At 47.1% G+C, this 18,634-nt stretch overlaps 1 protein-coding gene across 1 annotated transcript in view; it reads right to left on the bottom strand.

Annotated features, from left to right (window-relative positions):
* Positions 1-18,634, bottom strand: part of Cfap221 (cilia and flagella associated protein 221) — a 77,977-nt gene that overhangs the window by 38,169 nt on the left and 21,174 nt on the right. Inside the window, exon 7 of the mRNA XM_059280584.1 lies at positions 6,441-6,544. Within this exon, the coding sequence (XP_059136567.1) occupies positions 6,441-6,544 (104 nt within the window). The remainder of the gene's footprint in view (positions 1-6,440; positions 6,545-18,634) is intronic.

Genomic DNA, 18,634 nt, shown 5'->3' with positions numbered 1-18,634 from the left:
CCCTCCCTCCCTCCCTCTCTCCCTCCCTCCCTCCTTCACTTCCTCTGGTGTTGGGGCTGTTGCTTGGCAAGTGCTCCACCATAAAGCTACACCCCAGACCTCCTCCTTTCACATCTTTCAGATGAACTGGTGTTCCTTTTACCATCAAACAGCTCACCATGACATATTACTGTATCTCTGGTGCCAATTGGGTCTTAGAACACTGTATGTCTCAGCCTGGGCCTTCACAGCCTGAACAAGTCAGGCTGTACCACTCATCCTCAATAAGTCATTAAAGAGACAAATTGATAGTGAAAAATAGAAAAAAAAAGAGATTTAGCCAGTGCGCCTCCACTGAGAAGGACAATGAAGAGGTGCAATGACCCCCTAAGTCCACCCATGGGGTCCTGACATGAGGTTCAGGTTTAAATAGAAGGCAAGAGGTGTGTGCACAGCTAAGCTGTCCTGGTCATGGTGTGGTCCTACCCATCACTGACCCATCATTATCTCAGGGTCAGTCTCCCTGTAAGGTAGTCTGACAGGCTGTTAGAACTGTGTGACGTCTCTGTGTGGGTCCTACCTGGATGTTACTTTCCAGGGAAACTGCAAGCTTCCAAGACAGACATCAGCTCACAGCTCTTTTATCTACCTGAACCCTTCCTACGGTACTTTAAAAACAGGTAGTTAATAGTTTCTAAGAGAGGGAGAAACATTCTCTCTAAGTGGTGTTGCCACTGGTAAGGTACCCATGCTCTTGTAAATAACCCCTCACCCATGCTCCTGTGAGGAACCCCTCACCCATGCTCCTGTGATCAACCCCTCACCCATGCTCCTGTGAACAACCCCTCACCCATGCTCCTGTGAACAACCCCTCACCCATGCTCCTGTGAGGAACCCCTCACCCATGCTCCTGTGAACAACCCCTCACCCATGCTCCTGTAATCCACCCTCATGAAACACACTGTGACACACAGACATGGAAGTAGAAGGACAACTAACTGGGAAGAACAAGATCAATGGGAATCGTAGGGGGACAAGGGAGAGTAGTAGGGGTGAATATGAACAACATACATTACACACACATGTGAAAATACCATCACAAGCCATTATATCATATAAATAATATGGAAGAGTGAGGAGATGGCTCAGTGAGTAAGATGCTTGCTGCACAAGCAGAAGGATCTGAGTTTGGATCCCCAACACCCATGTAAAACCTGACAAAGCAAACACATCTGTAACCCCAGCACTGGGAGGGCTGGAGACAGGTGGATGCCTGGAGCTCACAGGCCAGCCTAGCAGGGACAGTGAGAGACCTTGCCTCAAAAAGGTGGGGGAATAATTATGGTAGGCATCCCAATGCACCAAGTGCATGAGTGCATGCTCTCTCTCACACACAAATGCACGCTTGCAGCATGCACACACATACCTACAAAGTAGGCGTTTGTTAATTTCCTGAGCACAGACAGAGGTAAAAATTATTAATTGATGGCCACTATTGCATCTTAAGCCCGGGGCCAGGTAGAAAGAGTCATCAGAGACAATGGGTCTGCGGGCCAACAGCAGGTCATTTGGGTAGGAATCCTAACTAAAGAGATTTTAATACCTTGACCATCACTTGGTCAGAGCATCACCCTGTGGGACCTCAGACCATTCAGGACTTGAGGCCAAGAGCATCTCCAGCTCATTAACTTAAAAACATAAGGACAAGCTCTGGGGGTGAGGATGAGGATTCATGTTTACCTTGACCTGGGAGATTTAGTTTTTTAAGTGCTCCCAGCCTAGACATAATAAAACCCACTGTGGAGACATAGCCCAGGCAACCCGAGTAAGCTGTTTTTTTCTTTTTCTTTTCTGTTAGTGCAGCTCTGTCACTTGTACATGATGGTGGCAGGCTGTGCAATGTTGACAGTTGTAGAATATGTGCCAAGTTTTGACAGCCACTGCTTGGCCAAAATTCACAGTGGCACAAAGGAGTGATGTCCTGTGTTTTATAAGTGAGACAGGTATTCTCAATATTCAACCTCATTTGGAAAAGTCTCCCTGAGGGCTGGGGGTGTGGCTCGGTCTGTAGGGTGCTTGCCCAGCATGCATGAAGATCCCTAGACCCCACACAAACCAGCGTTAGTGGTTCCAACACTCAGGAGGTAGAGGCAGCAAGATCAGAAATTCAAGGTTATCCTTGGCTACACAGTGACTTCTGGGCCATCCTGCAAACAAGTGTGTCTGTGGAGCAGGCAGTGAGATGGCCCTCAGTAAAGGTGAATGCTGCCCAGCCTGATCACCTGAGTGTGATCTCCAGACCCACATGGTAGAGGGAGAGAACTAACTAGAAACTTGTCCTCTGCTCACAACACAAACATGCATACACAAGTACATGAAATAAACACATGAAAAGGTCATGAATACTATTCTTGGATCAATTACAGATCACTACCTTCAGCACAACCAGGAATAATGAATAATGTTAAGTCACAGGGTGGGAAGCTGGGTGTGGTGATGTATGTGATGTACGGATGTGGTGATGTGGGTGATGTATGTGATGTACAGATGTGGTGATGTGCGTGATGTATTCCAGGACTTGGGAGACTAATGCAGGAGGGATCTCCAGGTCTAGGCTGGTCTACACTACCTAGCAAGACAAACAGAAGCAAAGAAAAACAAACAACAGCAACAACAAAAACTCAAAGCCAAGAAAGTCCTGACTGCAGAGATGGCTCAGTGGTGAGAACATTTACTGCTCTTGTGGATGGCTTGAGTTTGGTTCCCAGCACTGACATCAGGCAGCTTCAGGGGGATCTAAGGCTGTCTTCTGACCTCCATGAACACCATATGCAGGTGGCATACACACACACAGGCACACCCAAATAAAAATAAAGAAGGCCGCAGTTTATCAATGTAAGCATTATGAAGAACACAGAACAACACTGAACAATGAAGTCACGTGGGGCCCAGCTAGTTCAGTCTGTAGAGCATGAGACTCTTAATCTCAGGGTTGTGGGTTTGGGCCCCACATTGGGCAACAGGTATGGAATATTATTAAGGACCAGCCTTAATAATATTCTTCCCAGGGGCCCAGGAGAGAAATTACAAATGTCAAGAATTATTTTCGGGAAAAGAATCTCAGCACACCGAGCCCTTAGTCCATTGGTTTATTCTTCATCTCCCCAGTCTCTCAGGTTTACAGTTATAAACCCAAGCAATAGCAATCCTCCCCCTCCAGCCAGGCCACCAGGCCTGAATTCCTGCAAGGTCATAAAGGCAGGTAAGAGTTTTCCTCTGGCAGTGACTGTGAGGCTTTCTTTCACAACCCAAAGAGGGAGTGGTTAAAGGAGAAGGTCAACTGAGAGCTAATATCAGTTAGTAGATCAAAAAGGCAATTTATGTGCTCAATCTACATTCCTAGGAGTGGCTAGGTAAGAAGTTAGGAGTCTATAATGTTAGTAAAGCTGTAAGAAAAGAGGGACCAAGCTTAAACTGTGCGAAACTATTACTTGAGGTCCACCTGACCTCCGCGATGTTTCCGTGTGGAATTTACCTTAATTCAGGAGACTATTATGTGGTGGTCTGGACTGTTACTTCTGTTAGTCCTTAGATGTGCTAAGGGAGATACCCGATTCTGGTGCTAAAAAGGGAGAAACAGATGGGTCTGAGGGAAGGAAGCTTCTCTTGAGGCTGTTCTCCAAATACCTTGAATGTATATGTCCAAAGAGTGATCAGTTCACACTGTTAGCAATTCTTAGGGGAAAAAATCAATTGGGAAAGCTATGAAGGCACACATGATATTCATAGCAGAAGACAGCTGATATATAACAAGCCATACAGCACCAAATACTCCCTGACATTTGGCTTCCTCTGAAGGAATTCCTTGATCCCCTTAGGTAGTGGCTTTGTCATAACCAGCTGAGTTCTTATAATATATCCCTGTGGCCTGTAGCACACCAGGAAATACTGCTGTGTCATATCCTAGGTGACACTAACATAAAACAAATACGGGCATATTCAAATATGTAAATAAAGTTATACAAACAGGACCTTTTAAAATATGTAAGTAAATTAATAGAAAATATAGGCATGGGCGGTGACTAAAAGAGAATAGAAAATAAAAGTACATTATAACACAGAGCACTAAGACCTAGACGGGGAAAACTTGTAAAAAAAAAAAAAATCATCCCATCCTGTCGTAGTCAGGGTTTCTATTGCTGTGAACAGACACCATGACCATGGCTTCTGTCATAAAGAAAAACAATTAATTGGGTGGCTTACAGTTCAGAGGTTCAGTCCATTACCATCATGGTGGGACATGGTGGCATGCAGGCAGACATGGTGCTGGAGAAGGAGCTGAGTTCTACCTCTTGATCCGCAGGCAAGAGAAGGAAATTGTATGCTACACTGGGCACAGCTTGAGCATATGCGACTTCAACGCCCACCCCCTCAGGGACACACTTCCTCCAACAAGGCCACACTTCCTAATAGCGCCACTCCCTATGGGCCAAACATTCAAGCACAGGAGTCTACGGGGACCACACCTACTCAAACCACCACACTCACCTTACTTTTTGAGACAGGGCCTCTCACTGGACACAGAGCTCACTGGTTGGCTGTGTTATCGGGCCAGCAAGTGCCAGGCCTCCCGACTCTGTATCCCTAGTGCTGGGATTGCAGGCAAGCACCTCCACGCCTGGGTTTAGGCGGGTGCCGGAGACTGGGGTTTTCATGACCTCTCTCTCTTCAGCCCCGCTCCGAGTCATTTTGAAATCTGTGTTATTGGCCTCACTTACTCTACTGTGCATTGCTCTTTCTAACTGTCCCCTGCTGACCATCCCACTTCCTGTCCCAGCCTTCGGTAACCACTGCTCTAGTCTCTATCTCCATGAAATAATTAAAAAAAAAAATTTTTTTTGTTATTGTTGATTTTAGAAACAGGGTCTCTCTGTGTAGTTCTGGCTGTTCTGAAGCTCCCTGTGTAGACCAGGATGGCCTGGAACTCACAGAGATTCACCTTCATCTGTTTCCTGGGCGCTGGGATTAAAGGCATGCATCAGCACACACCTGGCCCCTCAAAAATAAAAAATAAATAAAAAATTGAGGCAGGGTCTTATGTGTCCCAGGCCTTCGCTTTCTAGTGGCTGAAGATGACCTGGGTGCCTGGCATCCCAGTCCCATCCCTCAAGCGCTGGGATTACCGCTGTGCAGTTATGCAGGGCTGAGGGTGGAACCCAGGGCTCCTTGCATGCCAGGCAAGCACTCTGCCAGCTGAGCTACACCCCATGACACCAAACTTTTTAGATTCCACACATGTAAGTGGGATCACCGATGTTATCGTAAGCTTTGAACATTTCCACCCAGCAGCTCAGAAGTACAGGTTATTCGCCATGAATTGTCATGGCGCCCCCAAGCCTCATGCTTGGAGTCTTGTGTTTTAACCTTCTAAGATTTAGGGTCCCACTGACTGTGGGGTTTGGGGTAAACTAACCTCTGTAAGATTTAGTTAACAGCTGCATGATTTAAAAGTCATCTACGGACAAGCTGATGATAAGCTCTACCACAGGAGTTGTGGAAGAAGGCACCCAGAAGACAGGACCACCCATTCTGCCTCACAGTGGTGAGTCCCAGGCCACTGCCGTCACCCAGGGCTTAGGACAAGAGAGTGGCCTCAAGGGTCACTGGGTCTCCTCACAATTCTCTTTGGTCACTCAGGAACTCTGCAACTCAGCTTGAACGCCTTAAACTGAGGCTCAGTTTTCTCATCTGTAAAATGGGACAAGGCTTAAAGGTCTGGGATGAACGCTGGTGCATACCATCTGTCTGAAAACTGAACTCCCCAGCCTTTAGGCCACACAAGCAAGCAGTAACTTACAGTGGGCTCCGTTACCACCAAGCTGTTTGGAAGAGGAAATGTGTCTTGAAACATTTTGCACTTGACCTATTTTATCCTCCCCCGTTTTCGTGTGTGTGTGTGTGTGTGTGTGTGTGTGTGTGTGTGTGTGTGATGCATATATGTATATACATGTTTGCTTGTGTGTGTGTGTGTGTTCTTCAAGCATGCTGGCTAATGTTTATTGTCATCTGGACTGGACTTAGAGTCACCATGTAACACACAGCTCTGTGTGTCCATGAGAGTGCTTCCAGACTGGTCTAACCCGGCTGAGAGGACCTGTTGGATGTGGGCAGCGCTGTTCCATGAGCTGGGATTCTGGACTAAACAAAAAGGGGAGGGTGAGCTGAGCACCAGTGTTCATCCCTCTCTGCTTCCCGACTGCGAATGCCATGTGACCAGCTGCCTCACGCCGCCGCGCCTTCCCCACCAGGATGGGCTGTCCCCTTAGACTGTGAGACAAACAAGCCTTCCTTCCTTACATTGTTTTTGCCACAGCAACAAGGAAAGCGACGACTATTCCAAGCCCTGCCTCTGACCCGAGACTGCTGGGGCAACTGGCTGTGTGACGTCACACCCTCCTCACCTGACCTCGGCGCAATTGTAAAGGCCTGATGAGACCGAAGCAGAGTGATGTGGAATTCGAAATCCACAGGACAGCTGCACTGCAGGGGGATCACGTAGCTTTTGCTGCAAAAAAGCACAAGAAGGAAGTGGAACACGTCGTTCTTTATTCATCCCTAAGAACTCTAAAGCATTTCCAAAGAAATAAAGCATCACCGATGGACAGTCCTTGTCTATCTCTGTTCCTTCTTCCTTTGTGGGGGTGACCCTTACTGAGGATCTTCTTAAATACATAAAATTTCTATGTATTTAATAATATCACGACATTTGATGCTTGGGAAGACATGGCCACAGGAGGAGGAGGAGGCGGCTGATGACGCCACATCTCCAGTCAGGGAGGCAGATGGTGAGCAATGATGGTCTTCAGCTTGCTCTCTCCTTTTTACTAACCTGGGACCCTACCCCACAGGATGGCACCACCCACATACAGGATGGGTCTTCCCAGCTCAGTGAAATTCCTTTAGAAATGCCCTCCCATGTAGTGGGTAGCCATTCCAGCTTTGATCTGGAAGTTCCAACCCCCATTGAGGCTTCGGTAACTATCACGCCTACAAGGCGGGGCCAAGAGAGGGCCCTGAAGACCCGAGATCCAGATGCGCTGCCTTCTCTTGGTTCCGGGACCCTGCACGCTAGAGGTAGACCGAGTTCTCCAGAGAATACTGCCGGACTGCACTACGTCTTCCCCAGACCCTGCAACCTACCTATCCCTTCATTTGTAAGTTACGCCACTAAATAAACCCCCCTTTTAACTATGTGGAGTGGCCTTAATAATTGCACCAATACTCCCAGGCACACCCATGTGTGTTTTCTGGGTGGTTTCAAACTTGAGTCAAATTGCCAGTGCACTAGAGAACTCTCAACGGCTGCGGTTACTTCCTGAGACCTGCAGAAGATACATCAGCTGATTCCAGCATGGACGGGAGAAGGGTTCACAAAGCCCATTCCTGCGTCAGGCGCTACTAGGAAAGCCAGCCAGTTTCCTTCGGGGACGCGGCCCTTGGTAGGCTGTCCGGGCTCTAGGAGCCAGCTCTCCACCCATGGGCACTCAGGTGACACCAACTGGACTCCGCAGGTGATACGTTTAAAAAACTGGACCAGGAAATGAAGTTGAGAGGAAGATCTGGATGGGGTGCACAGGAGAAGCTGGAAGGATCGGGGTGTACTGTATTCATGTATGAGATCTCTAAGAATAAAAAGTTAGCTGTCACACTGGGGCTCCTATAGGGCAGCTGTCTTAGAGGACATTGCCCCCAGCCACTGGGCCAGCAGGGCAGCTCGGCCCCCTCAGCATCATAACCTGATTGTCACTGTCCTCTACCTGCCTCTATCCCCAGCTGGGTCTGAAGGGCCAGGCCCAGGTCAGGGAAGTTTATTGGCTTTCTTTCATTGGATGAAGAAGAGAACCTGTCTCCACTCAGCTTCCAGGCAAGGGAGGGTGCTACTCCCCGGGATCAGTGGGACCGTGGCCTCCTTGATCCCACGGGAATGAACTCCACAGCTAGGAGCCCGCTGCAGCCCCTGAGCCCGCTGCTGCAGCCCCTGAGCCCGCTGCTGCAGCCCCTGAGCCCGCTGCTGCAGCCCCTGAGCCCGCTGCTGCAGCCCCTGAGCCTGCCTGAAGCCCGCTGCAGCCCCTGAGCCCGCATGTTGCAGCTTCTCCCTGTTCTGCTGAAGGGCATTGTCTGATTGCTTCACTTGCACAGGTCCCTCTGAGGTCTTCTTTGGTGTCACAGTGCTCACTGATAGGTATCAGGAGTAGAAGCGGTGCTGGGCAAGGGTACACTCCCTGCTCCATCTGTGTGTGTGTACATGTGTGTGCACACGTGTGTATGTGTGTGTGGTGTTCAGAGGAAGACACCTGGTGTCTTTATTATTCTCCACTTTATTTTCTTGAGACAGGTAGAGTTTCTCACTGAACCTAGAACTTGACAATTCAGTTGGGTGACCAAAGAGCCACCTGTCTCTGCCTCCTAAATTCTGGGATTACAGGTGCAGGGGGCTATATCTAGGTTTTTTTTTTTTTTTCTTTTTCTTTCTTACATTCATGCTAGGAACCTGAACTCAGGTCCTCATGCCCAGCAAGAACCTTACTGACTAGACATCTCACCCTCTCCTGCTCCATTTGAGGAAGTGTACCTAATGACTTTGAAGAGATCTGTGCTCTGACTGAAGACCACTCCTGACACCTGCCAGGCAATGTCCACTGGTAATTGATCCCTCCCTCCCTCCCTCTCTCCCTCCCTCCCTCCCTCCCTCCCTCCCTTCTTGAAACAGGGTTGCAGGTGGCCAGGTTCTTCTCAATCTTCCTGTGTGACTGAGGATGACTTTGAACTATTGTTCTTGTCTCCACCTCCCAAATGCCGGGATGACAGGTACGTGCTACCGAAGTTGGTTTATGTGGTGCTGGGGATGGAACCTAGGGATTCCTGCATGGTAGACAGGTACTCTACCCACTGAGCCACACCCCCCGCCCTCCGCTGGTATTTCTTGTTTAAATGTTGTTCCTTAGCTGTGATGTTCTGTGATACTAGGGTAGGTATCCCCCACAGGAGACAAGGCTACCCCAGGCTTCCAACAATGATACTTTCTGCATAAATCCTGGGTAATAGTCACACGGGCTCCTTTCTTCAGCCCAGTTTACAGGATTTTCTACCAAACCTATACATTCTGATCCACCTCAGGTTCTGCTAGAGGTGTACAGCCAACCAGAACTCCCTGAGAAGTGTTCTGATTCTGAAAACCAGTGTGTAATGGTGGCTGCATTTTAAGGTGTGACAGTCCATCTTAACTGTCTACTTGATGGGATTTAGAGTTGCCATGAATGGAGACTTCCGGGCATGTCCGTGAGGAATTTTCTAGTTTGGATTAACTGGGGTGGGAAGACCTACCTAAGTGTGGGCAACAGCATCCCATGGGCTGGGACCCGAGACTGAATAAAAGGAGAGAGGGAGCTGAGCACCCGCATTCACCTTTCTGTGCTTCTTGAGTGCAGATGCCAAGTGACCAGCGGCCTCGTGGTCCCATGACCTGCCCCATGCCTTCCCACCATGACAGACTGTACCCTAGAACTTCAAGCCAAAACAAACCATTTCTTTAGTTGATTTTTATCATTTTGTTGTTGTTATTGCTGTTGTCACAGCATCCAGAAAAGTATGAAAACTCATGGCTGTGGGAGGTCATACCACGCTGGAGGCTCCCAATTTTGTCTACTGCACAAGATGAGCCTGGCAGACACTGAGACACTCTTGGTGTCAGCCGCCCCACCAAACTGCTGAGACTGAACTAACACCCTTCCTTACAGCAGCAGGGAGCAGAATCCACCCTGAAGACGGAAGCAGGGTGCGGGCAATGGCTTCCTGCTGTCCATGCGGTCTCTGGGGATAAGGCAGGGAACTCTACAGCTCCCCCAACACCTGCAGGTGTCAGCTCAGAGCTGTCCCAGTGAGGCCCTGTCTGATGTTCAAGGCTCTTCTGATAAATGCTACATGGCTGAATGTTTTTGAACTGAAACAATTCCCCCAAAACTCCCTTGGGGGTTCTTCCCGTTGGTGATAAATGGCCCATTTTCAACAAACCCCTAAGCTCTGACAGTTCTCAGAAAAGGTGTTGAGGTGTTTGTTTAGTGGTGATTACCAGGAGCCAAGTTCCTGATGCACTTGCCAGCCTGGAAAAATAAACAGTTCCTCAAGGAACAGAATTCCAAGCACAGGTTCAGAAGGCAGCAGACCCACGCCAGTTACCCAGGTCGCAACGAGTCTGTGCTGTGCTCCGCTTACTGCTGTTCCTTTATCAGTGTCAGGGCAGTCGGGATGGTGGGGCTGGACTGCAGCTCAGGAGCCCAGTGCTCAACTACCGCAGTGACTAGCTGTTTGTATTTTTATTATTTGCGTATGTGTGAAATCCCTGCATGTATGTATGTGCACCATATGGACGCTGGGAACTGAACCCTGCTCTTCTGTAAGAGCAGCAAAGGCTCTTAACCTCTGAGCTATCTCTCCAGCCTTGTGTGCATGTATGTGCATGTATGTGTGTGTGTGTGTGTGTGTGTGTGTGTTTACGTTCACACGAGTGCTCGTCTCTGTGAGAACCTGTGGAGCTAGAGTTACAGGTGGTTGTAAACCGCCAGATGTTGGCACAGGAAAATGAACTCAGGTCCTCTGCTGTTTGCACTCTTAACCAATGAGCCGTCTCTCCACTCCCTAAGGGACAGCTAATTTTAATTTGCCAAAGTGACAGAATCTAGAATCACCTGAGAGACAAGCCTTGAACTCACAGATCCGCCTGCCTTTGCCTCCACAGTGCTGAGATTAAGGGCATGCACCACAACGCCTCCAGCTGTGTGGAATTATCTTTCTTACGTTAACTAAGGGAGGGAGACCTCAGGAGGTTCCCTGGGCAGAGGGTGAGGGTGGGCGAGTGGGATTCTGAGCCGGAAAACAGCAGAAAACAAGCAAACAAACATGGAGGAAGCCAGCCAAGCACTTGGAACTGTGAGCCAACTGAACCCTTTCTTCCTCAGGTTGCTTAATTAGGGTCTTTTGTAACAGCAGCAGCAGGAAAGGAAACTGAGCAGACGTGAGGTCCTGGGTTCAAGCCCGGTACCAGAAAAAAAGACTGATGTCCTTTGGTGTTTGCTGAGATTGATGGTGCAAATCTGAAATGCCAGGTGCAGGAGGATCAGAAGTTCAAAGCCAGCCTGGCAACTTTCTTGAGACAGCATCTCAAATAAATAAACGTCCTCGGCACTGGAGACACGGTTCAGCCAGCTAAGGGTGTTTTCTGTGCAAGTCTGAGGGCCTGAGTTCAAACACCTAGAGCGTTGGGTGAGACTTCAGGGCACCTACAACTCTAGTACCGCGAGAGCGGAGAGTGGCCCGAGGATGCTGAGGCTTGCCGGCCGCCAGCCTAGCTCCAGGATCAGGGAGACTCCGACTCAAGGCAATGGGGCAGAAGATGGTAGAGCTGGGAACTTGATATTCTCCTTTGGCCTCTCTCTCTCACACATACTCACCTCTAAGCTAAATCCCTATTGATAAATACATTAAAATGATCTACAGTAAAGAAAAACACCTCATTCTTGTTCCTCAGAAGCAAACAGGACCTTAAGTCTGTTCTTTAACTGACAAGAATCAGGTAATTAAATCAGAAAAGCAGGTGGGAGTTAGTGCTCTGGGGTGGGGGGGAACCTTAACGCTTATCCCCCTTACTTTATTATTTAATCATTTCATCAATCTTGTTAGGACTGTGTATAAAAGTACATTAATACTTTAAAAGAATCACTTCCTGTCTTTAAATAAATTACAGCATAAAGCTTTTAAATATTAAGCCTTTATATTATGTACAAGTTTCATTATCATCAGAAGAGATCACAAATTTACCTTATAGAAAGTAAGTATGAGCCAGGCGGTGGTGGCACACGCCTTTAATCCCAGCACTCGGGAGGCAGAGGCAGGCGGATCTCTGTGAGTTCGAGGCCAGCCTGGTCTACAGAGTGAGTTCCAGGAAAGGCGCAGAGCTACATAGAGAAACCCTGTCTCGAAAAAACCAAAAAAAAAAAAAAAAGTAAGTATGAGAAGGGTGGGCTGGGGATGTGGCTCAGTTGGTAGAGTGCCTGCCTAGCATGCATGAAGCCCTGGGTTCCAGCCCCATCACTGCATAAACCCAGCACGGTGGTACACGCCTGCAATCCAAGCAGTCAGGAGGACCAAGGTCATCCTCAGCTACATAGTGAGCTTGAGGTCAGCCTGGGCTACATGAGACCTTGTCATAAGGAAGGAGAGAGAGGGAGAAAGGGTAAGGAGAGGATGGAAAGAAAGGAGAGGGAGAGAGGAAAAGAGAGGCAGAGACAGAGAGAATAAATTCAAATTTCTCTCATCCCATCTCTGATTTTTTTTTTAAAGTGAACTTATTGGAGATGACTTAAAATCAAATAAATTGTTTAAAACCCTGCGTGTCTGGAGAGAGTCCTGAACACTTTACCATAATAGGATTTGGCTCCTTCGCCAGAGAATGAAGGGCAAGGGACAATAAGGATGACAGATGTGGGCTATTGCACGATGGCTGGACTCAGCAGCCATGGCAATTTAATTGTTAGTTATTGTGTTTCATAAAACATTAGGGAAAGGCCTGTGGAAACGGAGCTGGCGAAGTACTTGCCTTGCAAATGTGAGAACCTGAGTTAGATCCTCACAACCCACATAAAAAGATGGGCAGGATGAAAATGCACACACACACACACACACACACACACACACTGCCAGAGTTAGGGGCCCACTCATACGACCTTAAGTACACCTAGTTACACATCCCACCTCCATCATGCACATTGGACCTTGGACATGTAGGATTAATGTTCTTTTAAGTGGAAACACACAAATCAACCTTCACTAGAACTAGCTCACATTGACACCATGAGCTTGGGCCCAGAACTGTGAGAATGCTGTCATATCCAAAGATACTGACTTCATGCTTACATGCTTACATGAGGAAAATATTAAAACATTAATGCTAATATTTAATAGTAAAGTCTTGGTTTTCTAGAATTAAATCATTGTTTTTTAATTTTATAAACTTTATTGCAGAAAAACTTGCAAATAAATATAAATGTCACACACCAAAATGAAGCAGACCCAAAGTGTACACAACTCAATGAACTTCTATACAGTTAGAATTAGCACCAAAACCTGAAACTCCATGACAGAGTTACAACTAGAAAACAATCGGCTTTATATCCTCCTTATGACGTGTCTGTCAGCTGCACTCAGTCCTCTCCCTCTTCTGTTGGCCTTTCCTGTCCTTTCTTCATGTTACATGCATCTTGTCCTTTCTCTAACCACATGCACAGTTGTTCACATGTGAATATGTATTATTGACTAGATTCCACATATGAAGGAGAACATGTAGATGTTTTTATTTCTGAGATTATGAGACCTTGCTTAATATTATACATTCTGAATCTATCCATTTTCCTGCAAAATTTAAAATTCATTTTTAGAGCCGAATAGTATATATATATATATATATATATATATATATGTATGTATGTGTTTATATATATGCATATATGTATATGTATATATATATATATATATAAACACATTTTCACTATCCATTCATCTGTTGATGGACAACTAGGTGACCAGGACTTTGCTGTAGTGAATAAAGCAGCAATAAACACAGGACACAGTTCCTCTACGGTGGGGTCCATTATGTTTCTATTAGAGAAAAAAGCTGGTATGTGCTGTTCATAGAATGCAACAGTCTCCTATCCGAGCAGCGTTGTGCTGTGTGACAGCATGTAAAATGCACATGCCCTGTGTTCAGAGGCTTCAGTGAGCACACACGGTATCTGCATGCAACACAGGCAAGCGCAGCTCAAAACACCTGAGATTCATGCATGACACATTGGATTTTGAATTAATTTTTGGTGGACGTACATTTGGAAGACTTTTTCTGTTGCCAAAGTTTTTACAACCCACATGTGCAATTATGACCAGCCGTTTAAGACACTAGGGAACAGCCTGGATTCAGTGAACTTGCTGCTCCAGACCTGATAGAAGATACTCTTTTTGTGGGCATTGGAACATAATTGAATTTAGAAAAAGATGGAGTTGGGGGCGGGGAGATGGCCCAGTATGTGAAGTCTTGCTGTGCAAGCACGAGGACCTGAGTTCTGATCCCCAGGATCAGCAGAAGCCAGGTGTGGCCCGGTGTACCTGGAATCCCAGCTCTGGGAGAGTGGGGACAGGTGGATCCCAGGGCCTGTCTGGGATCACAGCAGGTTTCAGATTCAGAGAGACCCTGTCTAAAAGAATAAGATAGAGAGTAGGAGAAGATGGCCTCTCAATGTCAACTTTTAGCACACACACACACACACACACACACACACACACACAGAAGGCAGAGGTGATAGGGTATCTGTCATCTGTACAGGTAATATACAGCCTATTCACATTTCATAAACACCTTCAAGTATGGGGTTGCGGCTTAATGGTAGAGCACCTGCTTAGCATGTGTGAGGTTCTAGGTTCAAATCTCAGCACCAAACCCCAAAACCCACTCTTAAAAAAAAAATCGTGATAACATATACTATATAAACATTTTAAGCATGCCATTCTGAGGCATTAAATACACCACACTGCCACGCCACCTTCAGCCACCCACAGGACTCTTTCTCTTTGTTTAAACCCTGTCCCCATTCTGTCTAATTTCACGTTTTCTCCTCCCCAGCCACTGGCAGCCACAACTACACCCATCTCCAAGAATGTAACGACTGTAGGTCCTTCCTATGACTAGAATCTTGCCGAATAAAATGTCTTTACAGACTACATAGTAAGGGGGCTGGGGGCTAGCTGTCGGTAAAACACTTGCTATGAAAGCATAGAGACCTGCGTTCAGATCCCCACACCCATGTAAAAAGTTGGGTGGAGTGGTTTTTGCACTTTTAATCCCAGTGCTGAAAAGGCAGAAACAGGCAGACTCATGCCTGAGGCTTGGGGGCGAACCAGCCTTGTGGAACCATGGAGCCCCAGGTCCCAGTGACAGAACCTGTCTTAAATTGCTACAGAGAATGACACCAAGGTTGTCTTCTGGCCTCCACACGCATGTGTAAATGTATATCAGACCCCGCCGCCCCCCCCACCCCTGTATATGAACACAAACACACACCTAAACATACACACGAAAAAACTAAATGTTAAATTCACTCAACACAAAATTCTTAATAGAAACAATGCGTTTGATAGCAAACAGTGCTTTACAGTTCCCACAGGTGTAGGGAACGCGGGCTAGAGGAGATAAAGAGTGAAATTCAGGGACAGCTCCATAGTAGGAAGCCGGGTCTGTGTCTGGAGCCTAGAGAAGAGGGTGAGCTGGTGGTGGGATCCAGGAAGGGAGGTGGGGGGAAGGGAATGGGGGGCAGGGGGGGAGGGAATGGGGAGCGGGGAGGGGAGGGAGCTGGAAGGAGAGGGAATGGGGGGAGAGGGGATGGGGGCAGGGAGGGGTTCAGCTGATTGAAGGGAAGAAGAAAGGCCTCCCGCAGGTACCGGCTTTTCATAGGGAGAAAAATAGAGCATTATTGGGGTAAGATATGAAGAGTAAAAGCTTTGAACAACGGCTTCCTTTAGAGAGGGATAGAAGCTATCCTTTAGAGAGGGATAGAAGCTGACTGTATTCAAACCTGTTCCTCCCAGCTAGAGCCTGTAAGAACATTTGACTGACACAGCCAGCAGGGCACCCTGCTGCCAGCCTGCCTGTCCTGGTGGCCCGACCACCTGCAGCTATCAAAAGAAAAGGCTCCTTCTTTGTTGGCATAAGAAATGTATTTCTTTCATTTATTTAAAATAGACTTTCTCTTTTGAGATTATAATATAATGACATCATTTTTTCCCTGTCCTTTCTCCAAACCCTCTAGGTACCCCACCCCCAGCTCTCTGTCAAATTCATGGTCTCTTTTCTTTAATTGTTGTTGTTGCTGTGCATGTGTTCCCAAATACATAAATATAACCTGCTCAGTCTGTGTAATGTTACTTGTACTTATGCTTCCAGGGCTGACCATTTGGTATTGGACAACAATTGCTGTGCTCTTCCCTTAGGGAAAGGAAATTGATTCCCTGTAATGTAAAACAAGTGAAACTCAAATACTTCTGGTTTTGAAGCTGCTGTGTGTAAGAACTGGGGCCACGTACAAGAGAAGACAGCTGTGCATGAAGTTACAGCTGTGGCTGGGAATGTAGCTCACTTGACAGGATGCTTGCCCTGCATGCAGGAAGCCCTAGGTTTGAATCTTAGTACCACACAAACCAGGCATGGTGGTACACATCTGTGCTCTCAGTGCCATATAGGGAGTTTGGAGCTAGCCTGGGCTACGGTGTGACAAAGAAGGAAAGAAAGGAATTTTAATCGTAGATCTGGGAGCTGGCAGCTACTCCTTCATCCTCACTATTCGACAGGCCCTCAATCTTCATACTGTAAAAAGCACATTTAATACATGCACATGTCTTTGTGTGCCTACGTGTGCATTCATGTGGGCCTGTGCACATGTATCGCATGTCATGTGTGCAGTACTACAGATCTGGGATGCAGCAGCCATTCTGACCAACTGGCTTCTGGGGTGACGTAAGTGTAGGAGATAGCAGTCATGTGAACCAAATGAGGAAGAGGAGCCCTGTTGCTCAAGCACTGGAGACCATCCAGACTTCCCTTCGCGCCAGGAAGGACTGTGCTTTGGGGAGACACTGCCATTCTTTATGATATATTCTTAAGTGTTAGGCCTAGCAATTTATCCAGGAATACTTTGTATGTGTCAGTGCCCCCCCCCCCGTGTGTGTGTGTGTGTGTGTGTGTGTGTGTGTGTGTGTGTGTGCAAGCCCCAGGGGTCGCCTTGTCTCCACTTTCCCAGTGCTGGGATCACAAGCATGTACCACACCCAGCTTTTTTGACGAGGGTTCTAGGGATCTGAACCCAGGTCCTCATGTTTCCCAGCAAGTACTTACAGACTGAGCCACCTCCCCAGCCCTTGTGAAGACTTTCTCCAACAATAAAGATCATCAGGACTTGGTGTGTGACGCTAGCCTGGCTGTTTAAGCATGAATACTGACCGTGTGAATTGTAGATTGGATGACCCTAGCTTGAAAAATATTCTACCTTTAACTGCTCCCCATGCACACACTCATTTGCTCTTGGGGTCTATCATACATTTAGGCCACTTTACCCATCATGCAAGCCACCTGAACGGTTAGCACAAAGTCAACAGGAGAAGAGCCTGTTAGAGTTTTAAAGCTAGGCTTTCCTTTGCTTTCTCCAGGATCCTTATGTCCAGGATTTTAGAGTAAGACAAAAAAATTAGTTAACTCAGGTCTTCCGGTGAAAGTCCCCTCTGTTCAGAGAGATCCTTCGAGTTTAGAGTGGAAATGGTTTCCTTTCCTGCTAAGATTCAGAAAAGGAGATTGGTTCAAGAACAACTAGATAGATGTGTGTACAGTGAAAGCACTTTAAATCAAAGGTATTCTAACCACAAAGGAGAGAATTGTTTAGATAACAAAAACGTGGGTGCTTGTTGACTGACAGGGAGAATGCACACGTGTGTGTGTGTGTGTGTGTGTGTGTGTGTGTGTGTGTGTGTGTGCATGTTCACATGTGTGTAGCAGCTAGAGGTCAACCTTGGATATTGTTCCTCACTCTTCCTGTTTTTTGAGACAGGGTCTCTCCTTGGCCTGGAGCTCACCAGGAGGGTAGACTGGCTGTCCAGGGAGCCCTGGAGATCTTCCTGTCTCTGCCTGCCCAGTACTGAGAATACAAGAACACACTACTGTATTTGTTTCTTTTCGGTTTCTGTGATAAAACACTATGATCAAATCAACTTATAAAAAAAAGTATTTAATTGGGTGTGTGGTTTCAGAGGCCTAGAGTTCATGGTGGTGGAACAAAAGCCCGGTGGCACAAACAAGTGAGAACTCACATCTTGATGTACAAGCAGGAGGCAGAGAGGGGCACACTGGGGATGGTTAACAGTCTTTGGAAACCTCAAAGCTCACCCTCAGTGACACACCTCCTCCAACAAGGCCACACCTCCTAATCCTTCCCGAACAGTTCCACCATCTGGGACCAAGTATTCAAACATGAGCCTATCGGAGGCATTCTCATTCAGACCACCACAGCCCAAGCCCAGCTTTTTTATGGGCTTCTAGGGATTGACCTCAGGTCCTCATACTCGTGAGGCAAGCAGCCTACAAGTGGAGTGAGCCATCTCTTCAGCCCATGGCCATTTCTTTCTTCCAAAGACTGACTTTGAGATGTAAACTAACCGCTGTCCCAGAGACCCAGGTAGAAGCTGAAATAAAGACACATTTCTCCAAGGTCAAGTCATCCTTATTGGTATAAGAAACAAACTGCTATTCTCCATTTCTGTATGAGAAAACCACACAAATCAGTGTGCTAGCCATTTTTGCCTTCTCTCTATGCTGGCATCTCTTCCTGCAGAACAGTGTATTAAAAACTGCTTCGTTTTCTTCAGTCTCTTAAATGTGCTGTTATCTTTGCCAACATGGGGACACTTTAGTAGAATACTGCTACGTCTTTAACTCTACCTTGAGTCTGAGACACATAACAGAGTCCTTGTTATGAGGAAGGGTAATTTTTCTCTTCTTGGAAGCTCTTCAT

The sequence above is a fragment of the Peromyscus eremicus genome, chromosome 15 (assembly GCF_949786415.1).
Source record: "Peromyscus eremicus chromosome 15, PerEre_H2_v1, whole genome shotgun sequence".
Taxonomy (NCBI): Eukaryota; Metazoa; Chordata; class Mammalia; order Rodentia; family Cricetidae; genus Peromyscus; species Peromyscus eremicus.
This window is presented reverse-complemented; position numbering and strand designations above follow the sequence as displayed.